This window comes from Mixophyes fleayi, chromosome 4 (assembly GCF_038048845.1).
Source record: "Mixophyes fleayi isolate aMixFle1 chromosome 4, aMixFle1.hap1, whole genome shotgun sequence".
Lineage (NCBI taxonomy): Eukaryota > Metazoa > Chordata > Amphibia > Anura > Limnodynastidae > Mixophyes > Mixophyes fleayi.
This window is the reverse complement of record NC_134405.1, coordinates 679,118-697,347: the sequence shown is the minus strand read 5'-3', so window position 1 is coordinate 697,347 and position 18,230 is coordinate 679,118. Positions and strand designations below refer to the sequence as shown.

The window sequence follows — 18,230 nt, the reverse complement described above, 5'->3', positions numbered from 1 at the left end:
TGAGGGGACACCGGGACTGTCTGTATTACATGTGTCCTGAGAGTAAGGGGACACTGGGACTGTCTGTATTACATGTGTCCTGAGAGGGAGGGGACACCGGGACTGTCTGTATTACATGTGTCCTGAGAGTAAGGGGACACCGGGACTGTTTGTATTACATGTGTCCTGAGAGTAAGGGGACACTGGGACTGTCTGTATTACATGTGTCCTGAGAGGGAGGGAACGCCGGGACTGTCTGTATTACATGTGTCCAGAGAGGGAGGGGATGCCAGGAGTGTCTGTATTACATGTGTCCTGAGAGGGAGGGGATGCCGGGACTGTCTGTATTACATGTGTCCTGAGAGGGAGGGGATGCCGGGAGTGTCTGTATTACATGTGTCCAGAGAGGGAGGGGATGCCAGGAGTGTCTGTATTACATGTGTCCTGAGAGTAAGGGGACACTGGGACTGTCTGTATTACATGTGTCCTGAGAGTAAGGGGACACTGGGACTGTCTGTATTACATGTGTCCTGAGAGGGAGGGGACACCGGGACTGTCTGTCTTACATGTGTCCTGAGAGTGAGGGGACACCGGGACTGTCCGTATTACATGTGTCCTGAGAGTAAGGGGACACTGGGACTGTCTATATTACATGTGTCCTGAGAGGGAGGGGACACCGGGACTGTCTGTATTACATGTGTCCTGAGAGTGAGGGAACACCGGGACTGTCTGTATTACATGTGTCCTGAGAGTGAGGGAACGCCAGGACTGTCTGTATTACATGTGTCCTGAGAGGGAGGGGATGCCGGGACTGTCTATATTACATGTGTCCTGAGAGTGAGGGGATGCCGGTACTGTCTGTATTACATGTGTCCAGAGAGGGAGGGGATGCCAGGAGTGTCTGTATTACATGTGTCCTGAGAGGGAGGGGATGCCGGGACTGTCTGTATTACATGTGTCCTGAGAGGGAGGGGACACTGGGACTGTCTGTATTACATGTGTCCTGAGAGGGAGGGGACACTGGGACTGTCTGTATTACATGTGTCCTGAGAGTGAGGGGATGTCGGGAGAGTCTGTATTACATGTGTCCTGAGAGGGAGGGGACACCAGGACTGTCTGTATTACATGTGTCCTGAGAGGGAGGGGACACCGGGACTGTCTGTATTACATGTGTCCTGAGAGGGAGGGGACATCGGGACTGTCTGTATTACATGTGTCCTGAGAGGGAGGGGACACCGGGACTGTCTGTATTACATGTGTCCTGAGAGTAAGGGGACACTGGGACTGTCTGTATTACATGTGTCCTGAGAGTAAGGGGACACTGGGACTGTCTGTATTACATGTGTCCTGAGAGGGAGGGGACACCTGGATTGTCTTACATGTGTCCTGAGAGTGAGGGGACACCGGGACTCTCTGTATTACATGTGTCCTGAGAGTAAGGGGACACTGGGACTGTCTGTATTACATGTGTCCTGAGAGGGAGGGGACACCGGGACTGTCTGTATTACATGTGTCCTGAGAGTAAGGGGACACCGGGACTGTCTGTATTACATGTGTCCTGAGAGTAAGGGGACACTGGGACTGTCTGTATTACATGTGTCCTGAGAGGGAGGGGATGCCGGGACTGTCTGTATTACATGTGTCCTGAGAGGGAGGGGATGCCGGGAGTGTCTGTATTACATGTGTCCAGAGAGGGAGGGGATGCCAGGAGTGTCTGTATTACATGTGTCCTGAGAGTAAGGGGACACTGGGACTGTCTGTATTACATGTGTCCTGAGAGTAAGGGGACACTGGGACTGTCTGTCTTACATGTGTCCTGAGAGTGAGGGGACACCGGGACTGTCTGTATTACATGTGTCCTGAGAGTAAGGGGACACTGGGACTGTCTGTATTACATGTGTCCTGAGAGGGAGGGGACACCGGGACTGTCTGTATTACATGTGTCCTGAGAGTAAGGGGACAACGGGACTGTCTGTATTACATGTGTCCTGAGAGGGAGGGGATGCCGGGACTGTCTATATTACATGTGTCCTGAGAGTGAGGGGATGCCGGTACTGTCTGTATTACATGTGTCCAGAGAGGGAGGGGATGCCAGGAGTGTCTGTATTACATGTGTCCTGAGAGGGAGGGGATGCCGGGACTGTCTGTATTACATGTGTCCTGAGAGGGAGGGGATGCCGGGAGTGTCTGTATTGCATGTGTCCTGAGAGGGAGGGGATGCCGGGACTGTCTGTATTACATGTGTCCTGAGAGGGAGGGGACACTGGGACTGTCTGTATTACATGTGTCCTGAGAGTGAGGGGATGTCGGGAGTGTCTGTATTACATGTGTCCTGAGAGGGAGGGAACACCAGGACTGTCTGTATTACATGTGTCCTGAGAGGGAGGGGATGCCGGGAGTGTCTGTATTACATGTGTCCTGAAAGGGAGGGGATGCCGGGAGTGTCTGTATTACATGTGTCCAGAGAGGGAGGGGATGCCAGGAGTGTCTGTATTACATGTGTCCTGAGAGTAAGGGGACACTGGGACTGTCTGTATTACATGTGTCCTGAGAGTAAGGGGACACTGGGACTGTCTGTATTACATGTGTCCTGAGAGGGAGGGGACACCGGGACTGTCTGTCTTACATGTGTCCTGAGAGTGAGGGGACACCGGGACTGTCTGTATTACATGTGTCCTGAGAGTAAGGGGACACTGGGACTGTCTGTATTACAAGTGTCCTGAGAGGGAGGGGACACCGGGACTGTCTGTATTACATGTGTCCTGAGAGTGAGGGAACACCGGGACTGTCTGTATTACATGTGTCCTGAGAGTGAGGGAACGCCAGGACTGTCTGTATTACATGTGTCCTGAGAGGGAGGGGATGCCGGGACTGTCTATATTACATGTGTCCTGAGAGTGAGGGGATGCCGGTACTGTCTGTATTACATGTGTCCAGAGAGGGAGGGGATGCCAGGAGTGTCTGTATTACATGTGTCCTGAGAGGGAGGGGATGCCGGGACTGTCTGTATTACATGTGTCCTGAGAGGGAGGGGATGCCGGGAGTGTCTGTATTGCATGTGTCCTGAGAGGGAGGGGATGCCGGGACTGTCTGTATTACATGTGTCTTGAGAGGGAGGAGACACTGGGACTGTCTGTATTACATGTGTCCTGAGAGTGAGGGGATGTCGGGAGTGTCTGTATTACATGTGTCCTGAGAGGGAGGGGACACCAGGACTGTCTGTATTACATGTGTCCTGAGAGGGAGGGGACACCGGGACTGTCTGTATTACATGTGTCCTGAGAGGGAGGGGACATCGGGACTGTCTGTATTACATGTGTCCTGAGAGGGAGGGGACACCGGGACTGTCTGTATTACATGTGTCCTGAGAGTGAGGGGACACCAGGACTGTCTTACATGTGTCCTGAGAGTGAGGGGACACCGGGACTGTCTGTATTACATGTGTCCTGAGAGTAAGGGGACACTGGGACTGTCTGTATTACATGTGTCCTGAGAGTAAGGGGACACTGGGACTGTCTGTATTACATGTGTCCTGAGAGGGAGGGGACACCTGGACTGTCTTACATGTGTCCTGAGAGTGAGGGGACACCGGGACTGTCTGTATTACATGTGTCCTGAGAGTAAGGGGACACTGGGACTGTCTGTATTACATGTGTCCTGAGAGGGAGGGGACACCGGGACTGTCTGTATTACATGTGTCCTGAGAGTAAGGGGACACCGGGACTGTCTGTATTACATGTGTTCTGAGAGTAAGGGGACACTGGGACTGTCTGTATTACATGTGTCCTGAGAGGGAGGGAACGCCGGGACTGTCTGTATTACATGTGTCCAGAGAGGGAGGGGATGCCAGGAGTGTCTGTATTACATGTGTCCTGAGAGGGAGGGGATGCCGGGACTGTCTGTATTACATGTGTCCTGAGAGGGAGGGGATGCCGGGAGTGTCTGTATTACATGTGTCCAGAGAGGGAGGGGATGCCAGGAGTGTCTGTATTACATGTGTCCTGAGAGTAAGGGGACACTGGGACTGTCTGTATTACATGTGTCCTGAGAGTAAGGGGACACTGGGACTGTCTGTATTACATGTGTCCTGAGAGGGAGGGGACACCGGGACTGTCTGTCTTACATGTGTCCTGAGAGTGAGGGGACACCGGGACTGTCTGTATTACATGTGTCCTGAGAGTAAGGGGACACTGGGACTGTCTGTATTACATGTGTCCTGAGAGGGAGGGGACACCGGGACTGTCTGTATTATATGTGTCCTGAGAGTAAGGGGACACCGGGACTGTCTGTATTACATGTGTCCTGAGAGGGAGGGGATGCCGGGACTGTCTATATTACATGTGTCCTGAGAGTGAGGGGATGCCGGTACTGTCTGTATTACATGTGTCCAGAGAGGGAGGGGATGCCAGGAATGTCTGTATTACATGTGTCCTGAGAGGGAGGGGATGCCGGGAGTGTCTGTGTTACATGTGTCCTGAGAGGGAGGGGATGCCGGGAGTGTCTGTATTGCATGTGTCCTGAGAGGGAGGGGATGCCGGGACTGTCTGTATTACATGTGTCCTGAGAGGGAGGGGACACTGGGACTGTCTGTATTACATGTGTCCTGAGAGTGAGGGGATGTCGGGAGTGTCTGTATTACATGTGTCCTGAGAGGGAGGGAACACCAGGACTGTCTTACATGTGTCCTGAGAGTGAGGGGACACCGGGACTGTCTGTATTACATGTGTCCTGAGAGTAAGGGGACACTGGGACTGTCTGTATTACATGTGTTCTGAGAGTAAGGGGACACTGGGACTGTCTGTATTACATGTGTCCTGAGAGGGAGGGGACACCAGGACTGTCTGTATTACATGTGTCCTGAGAGGGAGGGGACACCAGGACTGTCTTACATGTGTCCTGAGAGTGAGGGGACACCGGGACTGTCTGTATTACATGTGTCCTGAGAGTAAGGGGACACTGGGACTGTCTGTATTACATGTGTCCTGAGAGTAAGGGGACACTGGGACTGTCTGTATTACATGTGTCCTGAGAGGGAGGGGACACCGGGACTGTCTGTATTACATGTGTCCTGAGAGTAAGGGGACACCGGGACTGTCTGTATTACATGTGTCCTGAGAGTAAGGGGACACTGGGACTGTCTGTATTACATGTGTCCTGAGAGGGAGGGAACGCCGGGACTGTCTGTATTACATGTGTCCTGAGAGGGAGGGGACACCGGGACTGTCTGTATTACATGTGTCCTGAGAGTAAGGGGACACCGGGACTGTCTGTATTACATGTGTCCTGAGAGTGAGGGGACACCGGGACTGTCTGTATTACATGTGTCCTGAGAGGGAGGGGATGCCGGGAGTGTCTGTGGTTTGCAATTACACTTTTATCTTATTACAGTAATTTGGCTTCATCATGCTCCTCTTCTGTAATGTCACCATTGTGTAGGCAGATACAACCTTGTGCTATTTCTTACCAATGTGCGCTTTGTGAATAAGGTCTAATAAATTGAATGTAAGTAATATATTTTGGAGGCATTGGAGTGTGACGTGGAGGTAGTGGGTGTATGTGTGGAGTGGGTGGGAGTCCCTGGTGCATTATGGCCTGAGCAGTAGCAGATGAGAGGAGCTGTGTACCCCAGGCTATGATCATGTTATAATCAGGAAGTTCACTGTTTTTCTCTAATTTTGTTTAATTATTTCCTGTTTGGTAACCGCAATACACTCAGCGTGTGGTCAGACTTAGTACTGATGGAGAACACCGTGAGGACATATTTGCTGTCACTTTCTGATCTATATATTAGAGTAACATGATGGGGACTAAATGTGAGACTTCCTATTACTGTAAATGGTCCTATAAATGTTACCAGAATGTGATGGATGTAAATATTGCAGGGCCGCGATGGAAACGGTGGAGTCGGAGGTTTTCGATCTGGAGAATCGCCTGGAAAAGGTACATTTGGGGGTCTGGGAGGGAGAAAGATTGGGCTTGTATGCAGTATGTGTGCTCCACATAACCGGATGTGTCACACCAGTGGCACACCCTAACCACCATCCTCATTTATTAGGGTGCCGGCCAGTCGGTATAACTAATCACATAAAAGCTGAACGAGAACAGATAAGGAAGGAGAACGTGAGACAGAGAGTGGACTGGGCCCTACTCAGGGGGCAATGCTGTGGGATTGGGGGGACAGAGGCACGGATGTAAGGGGGGGACAGAGACACGGATGTAAGGGGGGGACAGAGGCACGGATGTAAGGGGGGGACAGAGGCACGGATGTAAGGGGGGGACAGTGACACGGATGTAAGGGGGGGACAGAGGCACGGATGTAAGGGGGGGACAGAGGCACGGATGTAAGGGGGGACAGAGGCACGGATGTAAGGGGGGGACAGAGGCACGGATGTAAGGGGGGGACAGAGGCACGGATGTAAGGGGGGGACAGAGATACGGATGTAAGGGGGGGACAAAGGCACGGATGTAAGGGGGGGACAGAGACACGGATGTAAGGGGGGACAGAGGCACGGATGTAAGGGGGGGACAGAGGCACGGATGTAAGGGGGGGACAGAGGCACGGATGTAAGGGGGGGACAGAGGCACGGATGTAAGGGGGGGCAGAGGCATGGATGTAAGGGGGGGACAGAGGCACCGATGTAAGGGGGGGACAGAGGCACGGATGTAAGGGGGGGACAGAGACACGGATGTAAGGGGGGACAGAGGCACGGATGTAAGGTGGGGACAGAGGCACGGATGTAAGGGGGGGACATTGCCATCTGAGAGCAAGTGCAGCAGAATAAGAACATGACTTGGCTGCACTTCCTCACGAGAGCAGAGCCGTGGCCTCGGGGATGGACATATGTATGCGGCCCAGCGATACAGTGCTCTGCCCTTGAGCTTAGGCACTAGCGGGACTCTAGTGGAAAGTTATACAGCCCTGAAATCGCTACCTCTCCCCTCTCTCTCACCCTTCAGAGGTTAGTTACTGGCTGTCTGTGGTCAAACCATAGAAGACCCCACTTGTGGATACAAACTAGGACAAATGGTAAGTACAGTTATAATGCTCCAATGTAAGCAGCCTGGTTGGTATAAACCAGGACCCCACTAGGTCCAAAATGAAATCAAAGTAAAAGAAGTTCTATACGTACTTGGGCACTCACATACACATCAGTAAATGGACAATGAAAGGCCTCAAAGGCAGCACTTCTCCAGCTGGATATTATGTTTCCCAAACAATCATTTGCTGATAAAGAAACACATTGTAAAAGAACTCCCAGAATAGGTAGAACATGAGTCATTGACGCACACAGTGAGTGCAGGGCAAGTAATACACTGCTCCAGTAGAACATATAGGGCCTGGGTCATTAAGGCACACAGTGAGTGCAGGGCAAGTAATACACTGCTCCAGTAGAACATATAGGGCCTGGGTCATTAAGGCACACAGTGAGTGCATGGCAAGTAATACATTGCTCCAGTAGAACATATAGGGCCTGGGTCATTAAGGCACACAGTGAGTGCATGGCAAGTAATACATTGCTCCAGTAGAACATATAGGGCCTGGGTCATTAAGGCACACAGTGAGTGCATGGCAAGTAATACATTGCTCCAGTAGAACATATAGGGCCTGGGTCATTAAGGCACACAGTGAGTGCAGGGCAAGTAATACACTGCTCCAGTAGAACATATAGGGCCTGGGTCATTAAGGCACACAGTGAGTGCATGGCAAGTAATACATTGCTCCAGTAGAACATATAGGGCCTGGGTCATTAAGGCACACAGTGAGTGCAGGGCAAGTAATACACTGCTCCAGTAGAACATATAGGGCCTGGGTCATTAAGGCACACAGTGAGTGCATGGCAAGTAATACACTGCACCAGTAGAACATATAGGGCCTGGGTCATTAAGGCACATAGTGAGTGCAATGCAAGTAATGCACTGCTCCAGTAGAACATATAGGGCCTGGGTCATTGACGCACATAGTGAGTGCAGGGCAAGTAATACACTGCTCCAGTAGAACATATAGGGCCTGGGTCATTTAGGCACACAGTGAGTGCATGGCAAGTAATACACTGCACCAGTAGAACATATAGGGCCTGGGTCATTAAGGCACATAGTGAGTGCAATGCAAGTAATGCACTGCTCCAGTAGAACATATAGGGCCTGGGTCATTGACGCACATAGTGAGTGCAGGGCAAGTAATACACTGCTCCAGTAGAACATATAGGGCCTGGGTCATTAAGGCACACAGTGAGTGTATGGCAAGTAATACACTGCTCCAGTAGAACATATAGGGCCTGGGTCATTGATGCACATAGTGAGTGCATGGCAAGTAATACACTGCTCCAGTAGAACATATAGGGCCTGGGTCATTGACGCACACATAGTGAGTGCAGGGTAAGTAATACACTGCTCCAGTAGAACATATAGGGCCTGGGTCATTGACGCACATAGTGAGTGCAATGCAAGTAATACACTGCTCCCGTAGAACATATAGGGCATACTTGCCAACTCTCCCGGAATGTCCGGGAGACTCCCGCATTTTGCGAAAGTCTCCCGGACGAGTGTGGCAATCTCCCTGAAAGGAAGTGGGCAGAATTCGGCTTAAACGTTTAGCCCCGCCCCCACTGTAAAATGACACGATTTGCGTCATTCCGTCACGGGGGCGGGGCCAAAATGACGCGATTTCGGCGCCCCGCCCCTGCACGCCCACGTCCCAGCCGGCATCTCACGGAGAAAGAAATACAAAAGTTGGCAAGTATGATATAGGGCCTGGGTCATTAAGGCACACACAGTGGGCCTGAGTCATTAAGGGAAGTAAGGCAAAAAAATTAGTAAATGTTCTCCGGGACAAACCATGTTACAATGCAAGGGGTGCAAATTAGTTTATTATTTTGCACATAAGTTAAATACTGACTGTTTTTACATCTAACAGACAAATACTTGCTAGCTTTATTTTTACACTGAAATTTAAAGTTGATCTAGAACACGCCCGACCTCAATTATAAATCTGTCCCCACATTTTAAATTTACCTCCCCCTCCAATGCACAATGCAACATGGTTTTTCCCAAAGTTACTCCTTTTTATGCTTTGCTCTCCTTAATGACTCAGGCCCAGTGAGTGCAGGGCAAGTAATACACTGCTCCAGTAGAACATATAGGGCCTGGGTCATTAAGGCACACAGTGAGTGCAGGGCAAGTAATACACTGCTCCAGTAGAACATATAGGGCCTGGGTCATTAAGGCACACAGTGAGTGCATGGCAAGTAATACATTGCTCCAGTAGAACATATAGGGCCTGGGTCATTAAGGCACACAGTGAGTGCATGGCAAGTAATACATTGCTCCAGTAGAACATATAGGGCCTGGGTCATTGACGCACATAGTGAGTGCAGGGCAAGTAATACACTGCTCCAGTAGAACATATAGGGCCTGGGTCATTAAGGCACACAGTGAGTGCATGGCAAGTAATACATTGCTCCAGTAGAACATATAGGGCCTGGGTCATTAAGGCACACAGTGAGTGCAGGGCAAGTAATACACTGCTCCAGTAGAACATATAGGGCCTGGGTCATTAAGGCACACAGTGAGTGCATGGCAAGTAATACATTGCTCCAGTAGAACATATAGGGCCTGGGTCATTAAGGCACACAGTGAGTGCAGGGCAAGTAATACACTGCTCCAGTAGAACATATAGGGCCTGGGTCATTAAGGCACACAGTGAGTGCATGGCAAGTAATACATTGCTCCAGTAGAACATATAGGGCCTGGGTCATTAAGGCACACAGTGAGTGCATGGCAAGTAATACATTGCTCCAGTAGAACATATAGGGCCTGGGTCATTAAGGCACACAGTGAGTGCATGGCAAGTAATACATTGCTCCAGTAGAACATATAGGGCCTGGGTCATTAAGGCACACAGTGAGTGCAGGGCAAGTAATACACTGCTCCAGTAGAACATATAGGGCCTGGGTCATTAAGGCACACAGTGAGTGCATGGCAAGTAATACATTGCTCCAGTAGAACATATAGGGCCTGGGTCATTAAGGCACACAGTGAGTGCATGGCAAGTAATACATTGCTCCAGTAGAACATATAGGGCCTGGGTCATTAAGGCACACAGTGAGTGCATGGCAAGTAATACACTGCACCAGTAGAACATATAGGGCCTGGGTCATTAAGGCACATAGTGAGTGCAATGCAAGTAATGCACTGCTCCAGTAGAACATATAGGGCCTGGGTCATTGACGCACATAGTGAGTGCAGGGCAAGTAATACACTGCTCCAGTAGAACATATAGGGCCTGGGTCATTTAGGCACACAGTGAGTGCATGGCAAGTAATACACTGCACCAGTAGAACATATAGGGCCTGGGTCATTAAGGCACATAGTGAGTGCAATGCAAGTAATGCACTGCTCCAGTAGAACATATAGGGCCTGGGTCATTGACGCACATAGTGAGTGCAGGGCAAGTAATACACTGCTCCAGTAGAACATATAGGGCCTGGGTCATTAAGGCACACAGTGAGTGTATGGCAAGTAATACACTGCTCCAGTAGAACATATAGGGCCTGGGTCATTGATGCACATAGTGAGTGCATGGCAAGTAATACACTGCTCCAGTAGAACATATAGGGCCTGGGTCATTGACGCACACAGTGAGTGTATGGCAAGTAATACACTGCTCCATAACATCCGGAACTTTACTCTTGTTGGTACTACACCTTCCCCAGCGCTTCTAATACATTTCCTACAGACTACTTTTATCTCTAAGATTTGGAGCTTTTTTATATATAAAAATAGTCTATAAGGTAAAATATTACCTAGTCCTGTATCCAGGTGAACAATCCATTACATAGAACAATTTATTACAATGTTGTTTACCTGATTGATTTGTAGTAATATGTTCTATGTAAGACGTACATCACGCCCTTTAAAAGCTTTCATCAACTCACATGTCAGCAACATAGAACAAGGATTTGAGACCCACTCGCATATCTTGACAAGAACAAACATAATTATTCGGTTGGACATATCAATCTTTTTTTATAACTAAATATGGACTTAACCAGACAGGGAGGCAGAGGGGACTGATCCCGTCAGAATGTGATTGTCAGGACTGTGAGGAGGTGCGGAGGGTTAGAGCATATAAGGAGAAGTGTGCGGGGTGTGACACAGTATATAAGGAGAAGTGTGCGGGGTATTAGAGCATATAAGGTGAAGTGTGCGGGGTGTGACACAGTATATAAGGAGAAGTGTGCGGGGTGTGACACGGTATATAAGAAGAAGCGTGCGAGGTGTGACACAGTATATAAGGAGAAGTGTGCGGGGTGTGACACAGTATATAAGGAGAAGTGTGCGGGGTGTGACACAGTATATAAGGAGAAGCGTGCGAGGTGTGCACAGTATATAAGGAGAAGCGTACGGGGTGTGACAGTATATAAGGAGAAGCGTACGGTGTGTGACACAGTATATAAGGAGAAGCATCTGGGGTGTGACACAGTATATAAGGAGAAGCGTGCGGGGTGTGACACAGTATATAAGGAGAAGCGTACGGGGTGTGACACAGTATATAAGGAGAAGCGTGCGGGGTGTGACACAGTATATAAGGAGAAGCGTGCGGGGTGTGACACAGTATATAAGGAGAAGCGTACGGGGTGTGACACAGTATATAAGGAGAAGCGTACGGGGTGTGACACAGTATATAAGGAGAAGCGTGCGGGGTGTGACACAGTATATAAGGAGAAGCGTGCGGGGTGTGACACAGTATATAAGGAGAAGCGTACGGAATGTGATACAGTATATAAGGAGAAGCGTGCGTGGTGTGACACAGTGTATAAGGAGAAGCGTGCGGGGTGTGACACAGTATATAAGGAGAAGCGTGCGGGGTGTGACAATATATAAGGAGAAGCATGCGGGGTGTGACACAGTATATAAGGAGAAGCGTGCGTGGTGTGACACCGTATATAAGGAGAAGCGTACGGGGTGTGACACAGTATATAAGGAGAAGCGTGCGGGGTGTGACACAGTATATAAGGAGAAGCGTGCGCGGTGTGACAGTATATAAGGAGAAGCGTGCGGGGTGTGACACAGTATATAAGGAGAAGCGTGCGCGGTGTGACAGTATATAAGGAGAAGCGTACGGGGTGTGACACAGTATATAAGGAGAAGCATCTGGGGTGTGACACAGTATATAAGGAGAAGCGTGCGGGGTGTGACACAGTATATAAGGAGAAGCGTACGGGGTGTGACACAGTATATAAGGAGAAGCGTGCGGGGTGTGACACAGTATATAAGGAGAAGCGTGCGGGGTGTGACACAGTATATAAGGAGAAGCGTGCAGGGTGTGACACAGTATATAAGGAGAAGTGTGCGTGGTGTGACACCGTATATAAGGAGAAGCGTACGGGGTGTGACACAGTATATAAGGAGAAGCGTGCGGGGTGTGACACAGTATATAAGGAGAAGCGTGCGCGGTGTGACAGTATATAAGGAGAAGCGTGCGGGGTGTGACACAGTATATAAGGAGAAGCGTGCGGGGTGTGACAGTATATAAGGAGAAGCGTACGGGGTGTGACAGTATATAAGGAGAAGCGTACGGGGTGTGACACAGTATATAAGGAGAAGCATCTGGGGTGTGACACAGTATATAAGGAGAAGCGTGCGGGGTGTGACACAGTATATAAGGAGAAGCGTACGGGGTGTGACACAGTATATAAGGAGAAGCGTGCGGGGTGTGACACAGTATATAAGGAGAAGCGTGCGGGGTGTGACACAGTATATAAGGAGAAGCGTGCGGGGTGTGACACAGTATATAAGGAGAAGCGTACGGGGCGTGACACAGTATATAAGGAGAAGCATGCAGGGTGTGACACAGTATATAAGGAGAAGCGCGCGAGGTGTGACACAGTATATAAGGAGGAGCATACGTGGTGTGACACAGTATATAAGGAGAAGCGTACGGGGTGTGACACAGTATATAAGGAGAAGCGTACGGGGTGTGACACAGTATATAAGGAGCAGCGTACGGGGTGTGACACAGTATATAAGGAGAAGCGTACGGGGTGTGACACAGTATATAAGGAGAAGCGTGCGGGGTGTGACACAGTATATAAGGAGAAGCGTACGGGGTGTGACACAGTATATAAGGAGAAGCGTGCGGGGTGTGACACAGTATATAAGGAGAAGCGTGCGGGGTGTGACACAGTATATAAGGAGAAGCGTGCGGGGTGTGACACAGTATATAAGGAGAAGCGTACGGGGCGTGACACAGTATATAAGGAGAAGCGTGCGGGGTGTGACACAGTATATAAGGAGAAGCGCGCGAGGTGTGACACAGTATATAAGGAGGAGCATACGTGGTGTGACACAGTATATAAGGAGAAGCGTACGGGGTGTGACACAGTATATAAGGAGAAGCGTACGGGGTGTGACACAGTATATAAGGAGCAGCGTACGGGGTGTGACACAGTATATAAGGAGAAGCGTACGGGGTGTGACACAGTATATAAGGAGAAGCGTGCGTGGTGTGACACAGTATATAAGGAGAAGCGTACGGGGTGTGACACAGTATATAAGGAGAAGCGTGCTGGGTGTGACAGTATATAAGGAGAAGCGTACGGGGTGTGACACAGTATATAAGGAGAAGCGTGCGGGGTGTGACACAGTATATAAGGAGAAGCGTGCGGGGTGTGACACAGTATATAAGGAGAAGCGTACGGAATGTGACACAGTATATAAGGAGAAGCGTGCGTGGTGTGACACAGTGTATAAGGAGAAGCGTGCGGGGTGTGACACAGTATATAAGGAGAAGCGTGCGGGGTGTGACAATATATAAGGAGAAGCATGCGGGGTGTGACACAGTATATAAGGAGAAGCGTGCGTGGTGTGACACCGTATATAAGGAGAAGCGTACGGGGTGTGACACAGTATATAAGGAGAAGCGTGCGGGGTGTGACACAGTATATAAGGAGAAGCGTGCGCGGTGTGACAGTATATAAGGAGAAGCGTGCGGGGTGTGACACAGTATATAAGTAGAAGCGTGCGCGGTGTGACAGTATATAAGGAGAAGCGTACGGGGTGTGACACAGTATATAAGGAGAAGCATCTGGGGTGTGACACAGTATATAAGGAGAAGCGTGCGGGGTGTGACACAGTATATAAGGAGAAGCGTACGGGGTGTGACACAGTATATAAGGAGAAGCGTGCGGGGTGTGACACAGTATATAAGGAGAAGCGTGCGGGGTGTGACACAGTATATAAGGAGAAGCGTGCAGGGTGTGACACAGTATATAAGGAGAAGTGTGCGTGGTGTGACACCGTATATAAGGAGAAGCGTACGGGGTGTGACACAGTATATAAGGAGAAGCGTGCGGGGTGTGACACAGTATATAAGGAGAAGCGTGCGCGGTGTGACAGTATATAAGGAGAAGCGTGCGGGGTGTGACACAGTATATAAGGAGAAGCGTGCGGGGTGTGACAGTATATAAGGAGAAGCGTACGGGGTGTGACAGTATATAAGGAGAAGCGTACGGGGTGTGACACAGTATATAAGGAGAAGCATCTGGGGTGTGACACAGTATATAAGGAGAAGCGTGCGGGGTGTGACACAGTATATAAGGAGAAGCGTACGGGGTGTGACACAGTATATAAGGAGAAGCGTGCGGGGTGTGACACAGTATATAAGGAGAAGCGTGCGGGGTGTGACACAGTATATAAGGAGAAGCGTGCGGGGTGTGACACAGTATATAAGGAGAAGCGTACGGGGCGTGACACAGTATATAAGGAGAAGCATGCAGGGTGTGACACAGTATATAAGGAGAAGCGCGCGAGGTGTGACACAGTATATAAGGAGGAGCATACGTGGTGTGACACAGTATATAAGGAGAAGCGTACGGGGTGTGACACAGTATATAAGGAGAAGCGTACGGGGTGTGACACAGTATATAAGGAGCAGCGTACGGGGTGTGACACAGTATATAAGGAGAAGCGTACGGGGTGTGACACAGTATATAAGGAGAAGCGTGCGGGGTGTGACACAGTATATAAGGAGAAGCGTACGGGGTGTGACACAGTATATAAGGAGAAGCGTGCGGGGTGTGACACAGTATATAAGGAGAAGCGTGCGGGGTGTGACACAGTATATAAGGAGAAGCGTGCGGGGTGTGACACAGTATATAAGGAGAAGCGTACGGGGCGTGACACAGTATATAAGGAGAAGCGTGCGGGGTGTGACACAGTATATAAGGAGAAGCGCGCGAGGTGTGACACAGTATATAAGGAGGAGCATACGTGGTGTGACACAGTATATAAGGAGAAGCGTACGGGGTGTGACACAGTATATAAGGAGAAGCGTACGGGGTGTGACACAGTATATAAGGAGCAGCGTACGGGGTGTGACACAGTATATAAGGAGAAGCGTACGGGGTGTGACACAGTATATAAGGAGAAGCGTGCGTGGTGTGACACAGTATATAAGGAGAAGCGTACGGGGTGTGACACAGTATATAAGGAGAAGCGTGCTGGGTGTGACAGTATATAAGGAGAAGCGTACGGGGTGTGACACAGTATATAAGGAGAAGCATCTGGGGGTGTGACACAGTATATAAGGAGAAGCGTACGGGGTGTGACACAGTATATAAGGAGAAGCGTGCTGGGTGTGACAGTATATAAGGAGAAGCGTACGGGGTGTGACACAGTATATAAGGAGAAGCATCTGGGGGTGTGACACAGTATATAAGGAGAAGAGTACGGGGTGTGACACAGTATATAAGGAGAAGCGTGCGGGGTGTGACACAGTATATAAGGAGAAGCGTGCGAGGTGTGACACAGTATATAAGGAGAAGCGTGCGGTGTGTGACAATATATAAGGAGAAGCGCGCGAGGTGTGACACAGTATATAAGGAGAAGCATACGGGGTGTGACACAGTATATAAGGAGAAGCGCGCGAGGTGTGACACAGTATATAAGGAGAAGCGTGCGAGGTGTGACACAGTATATAAGGAGAAGCGTGCGGGGTGTGACACAGTATATAAGGAGAGAAGTGCGCGAAGTATGACACAGTATATAAGGAGAAGCGCGCGAGGTGTGACACAGTATATAAGGAGAAGCGCGCGAGGTGTGAGACAGTATATAAAGATAAGCATACGGGGTGTGACACAGTATATAAGGAGAAGCGTGCGGGGTGTGACACAGTATATAAGGAGAAGCGTGCGGGGTGTGACACAGTATATATCGAGAAGCGCGCGAGGTGTGACATAGTATATAACGAGAAGCGCGCGAGGTGTGACACAGTATATAACGAGAAGCGCGCGAGGTGTGACACAGTATATAAGGAGAAGCGTACGGGGTGTGACACAGTATATAAGGAGAAGCATGGGGGGTGTGACACAGTATATAAGGAGAAGCGTACGGGGTGTGACACAGTATATAAGGAGAAGCGTGCAGGGTGTGACACAGTATATAAGGAGAAGCGTGCGGGGTGTGACACAGTATATAAGGAGAAGCGCGCGAGGTGTGACACAGTATATAAGGAGGAGCATACGGGGTGTGACACAGTATATAAGGAGAAGCGTACGGGGTGTGACACAGTATATAAGGAGAAGCGTGCGAGGTGTGACACAGTATATAAGCAGAAGCGCACGAGGTGTGACACAGTATATAAGGAGGAGCATACGGGGTGTGACACAGTATATAAGGAGAAGCGTGCGGGGTGTGACACAGTATATAAGGAGAAGCGTGCGGGGTGTGACACAGTATATAAGCAGAAGCGCGCGAGGTGTGACACAGTATATAAGGAGGAGCATACGTGGTGTGACACAGTATATAAGGAGAAGCGTACGGGGTGTGACACAGTATATAAGGAGAAGCGTACGGGGTGTGACACAGTATATAAGGAGCAGCGTACGGGGTGTGACACAGTATATAAGCAGAAGCGCACGAGGTGTGACACAGTATATAAGGAGGAGCATACGGGGTGTGACACAGTATATAAGGAGAAGCGTGCGGGGTGTGACACAGTATATAAGGAGAAGCGCGCGAGGTGTGACACAGTATATAAGGAGAAGCGTGCGAGGTGTGACACAGTATATAAGGAGAAGCGTGCGGGGTGTGACACAGTATATAAGGAGAGAAGTGCGCGAAGTATGACACAGTATATAAGGAGAAGCGCGCGAGGTGTGACACAGTATATAAGGAGAAGCGCGCGAGGTGTGAGACAGTATATAAAGATAAGCATACGGGGTGTGACACAGTATATAAGGAGAAGCGTGCGGGGTGTGACACAGTATATAAGGAGAAGCGTGCGGGGTGTGACACAGTATATAACGAGAAGCGCGCGAGGTGTGACATAGTATATAACGAGAAGCGCGCGAGGTGTGACACAGTATATAACGAGAAGCGCGCGAGGTGTGACACAGTATATAAGGAGAAGCGTACGGGGTGTGACACAGTATATAAGGAGAAGCATGGGGGGTGTGACACAGTATATAAGGAGAAGCGTACGGGGTGTGACACAGTATATAAGGAGAAGCGTGCAGGGTGTGACACAGTATATAAGGAGAAGTGTGCGGGGTGTGACACAGTATATAAGGAGAAGCGCGCGAGGTGTGACACAGTATATAAGGAGGAGCATACGGGGTGTGACACAGTATATAAGGAGAAGCGTACGGGGTGTGACACAGTATATAAGGAGAAGCGTGCGAGGTGTGACACAGTATATAAGCAGAAGCGCACGAGGTGTGACACAGTATATAAGGAGGAGCATACGGGGTGTGACACAGTATATAAGGAGAAGCGTGCGGGGTGTGACACAGTATATAAGGAGAAGCGTGCGGGGTGTGACACAGTATATAAGCAGAAGCGCGCGAGGTGTGACACAGTATATAAGGAGGAGCATACGTGGTGTGACACAGTAAATAAGGAGAAGCGTACGGGGTGTGACACAGTATATAAGGAGAAGCGTACGGGGTGTGACACAGTATATAAGGAGCAGCGTACGGGGTGTGACACAGTATATAAGGAGAAGCGTACGGAGTGTGACACAGTATATAAGGAGAAGCGTGCGTGGTGTGACACAGTATATAAGGAGAAGTGTACGGGGTGTGACACAGTATATAAGGAGAAGCGTGCTGGGTGTGACAGTATATAAGGAAAAGCGTACGGGGTGTGACACAGTATATAAGGAGAAGCATCTGGGGGTGTGACACAGTATATAAGGAGAAGCGTACGGGGTGTGACACAGTATATAAGGAGAAGCGTGCTGGGTGTGACAG

At 49.7% G+C, this 18,230-nt stretch overlaps 1 protein-coding gene across 1 annotated transcript in view; it reads left to right on the top strand.

Annotated features, from left to right (window-relative positions):
• Positions 1-18,230, top strand: part of ACAP1 (ArfGAP with coiled-coil, ankyrin repeat and PH domains 1) — a 167,851-nt gene that overhangs the window by 42,266 nt on the left and 107,355 nt on the right. Inside the window, exon 2 of the mRNA XM_075206092.1 lies at positions 5,862-5,919. Coding sequence (XP_075062193.1) covers positions 5,862-5,919 — 58 coding nt within the window. The remainder of the gene's footprint in view (positions 1-5,861; positions 5,920-18,230) is intronic.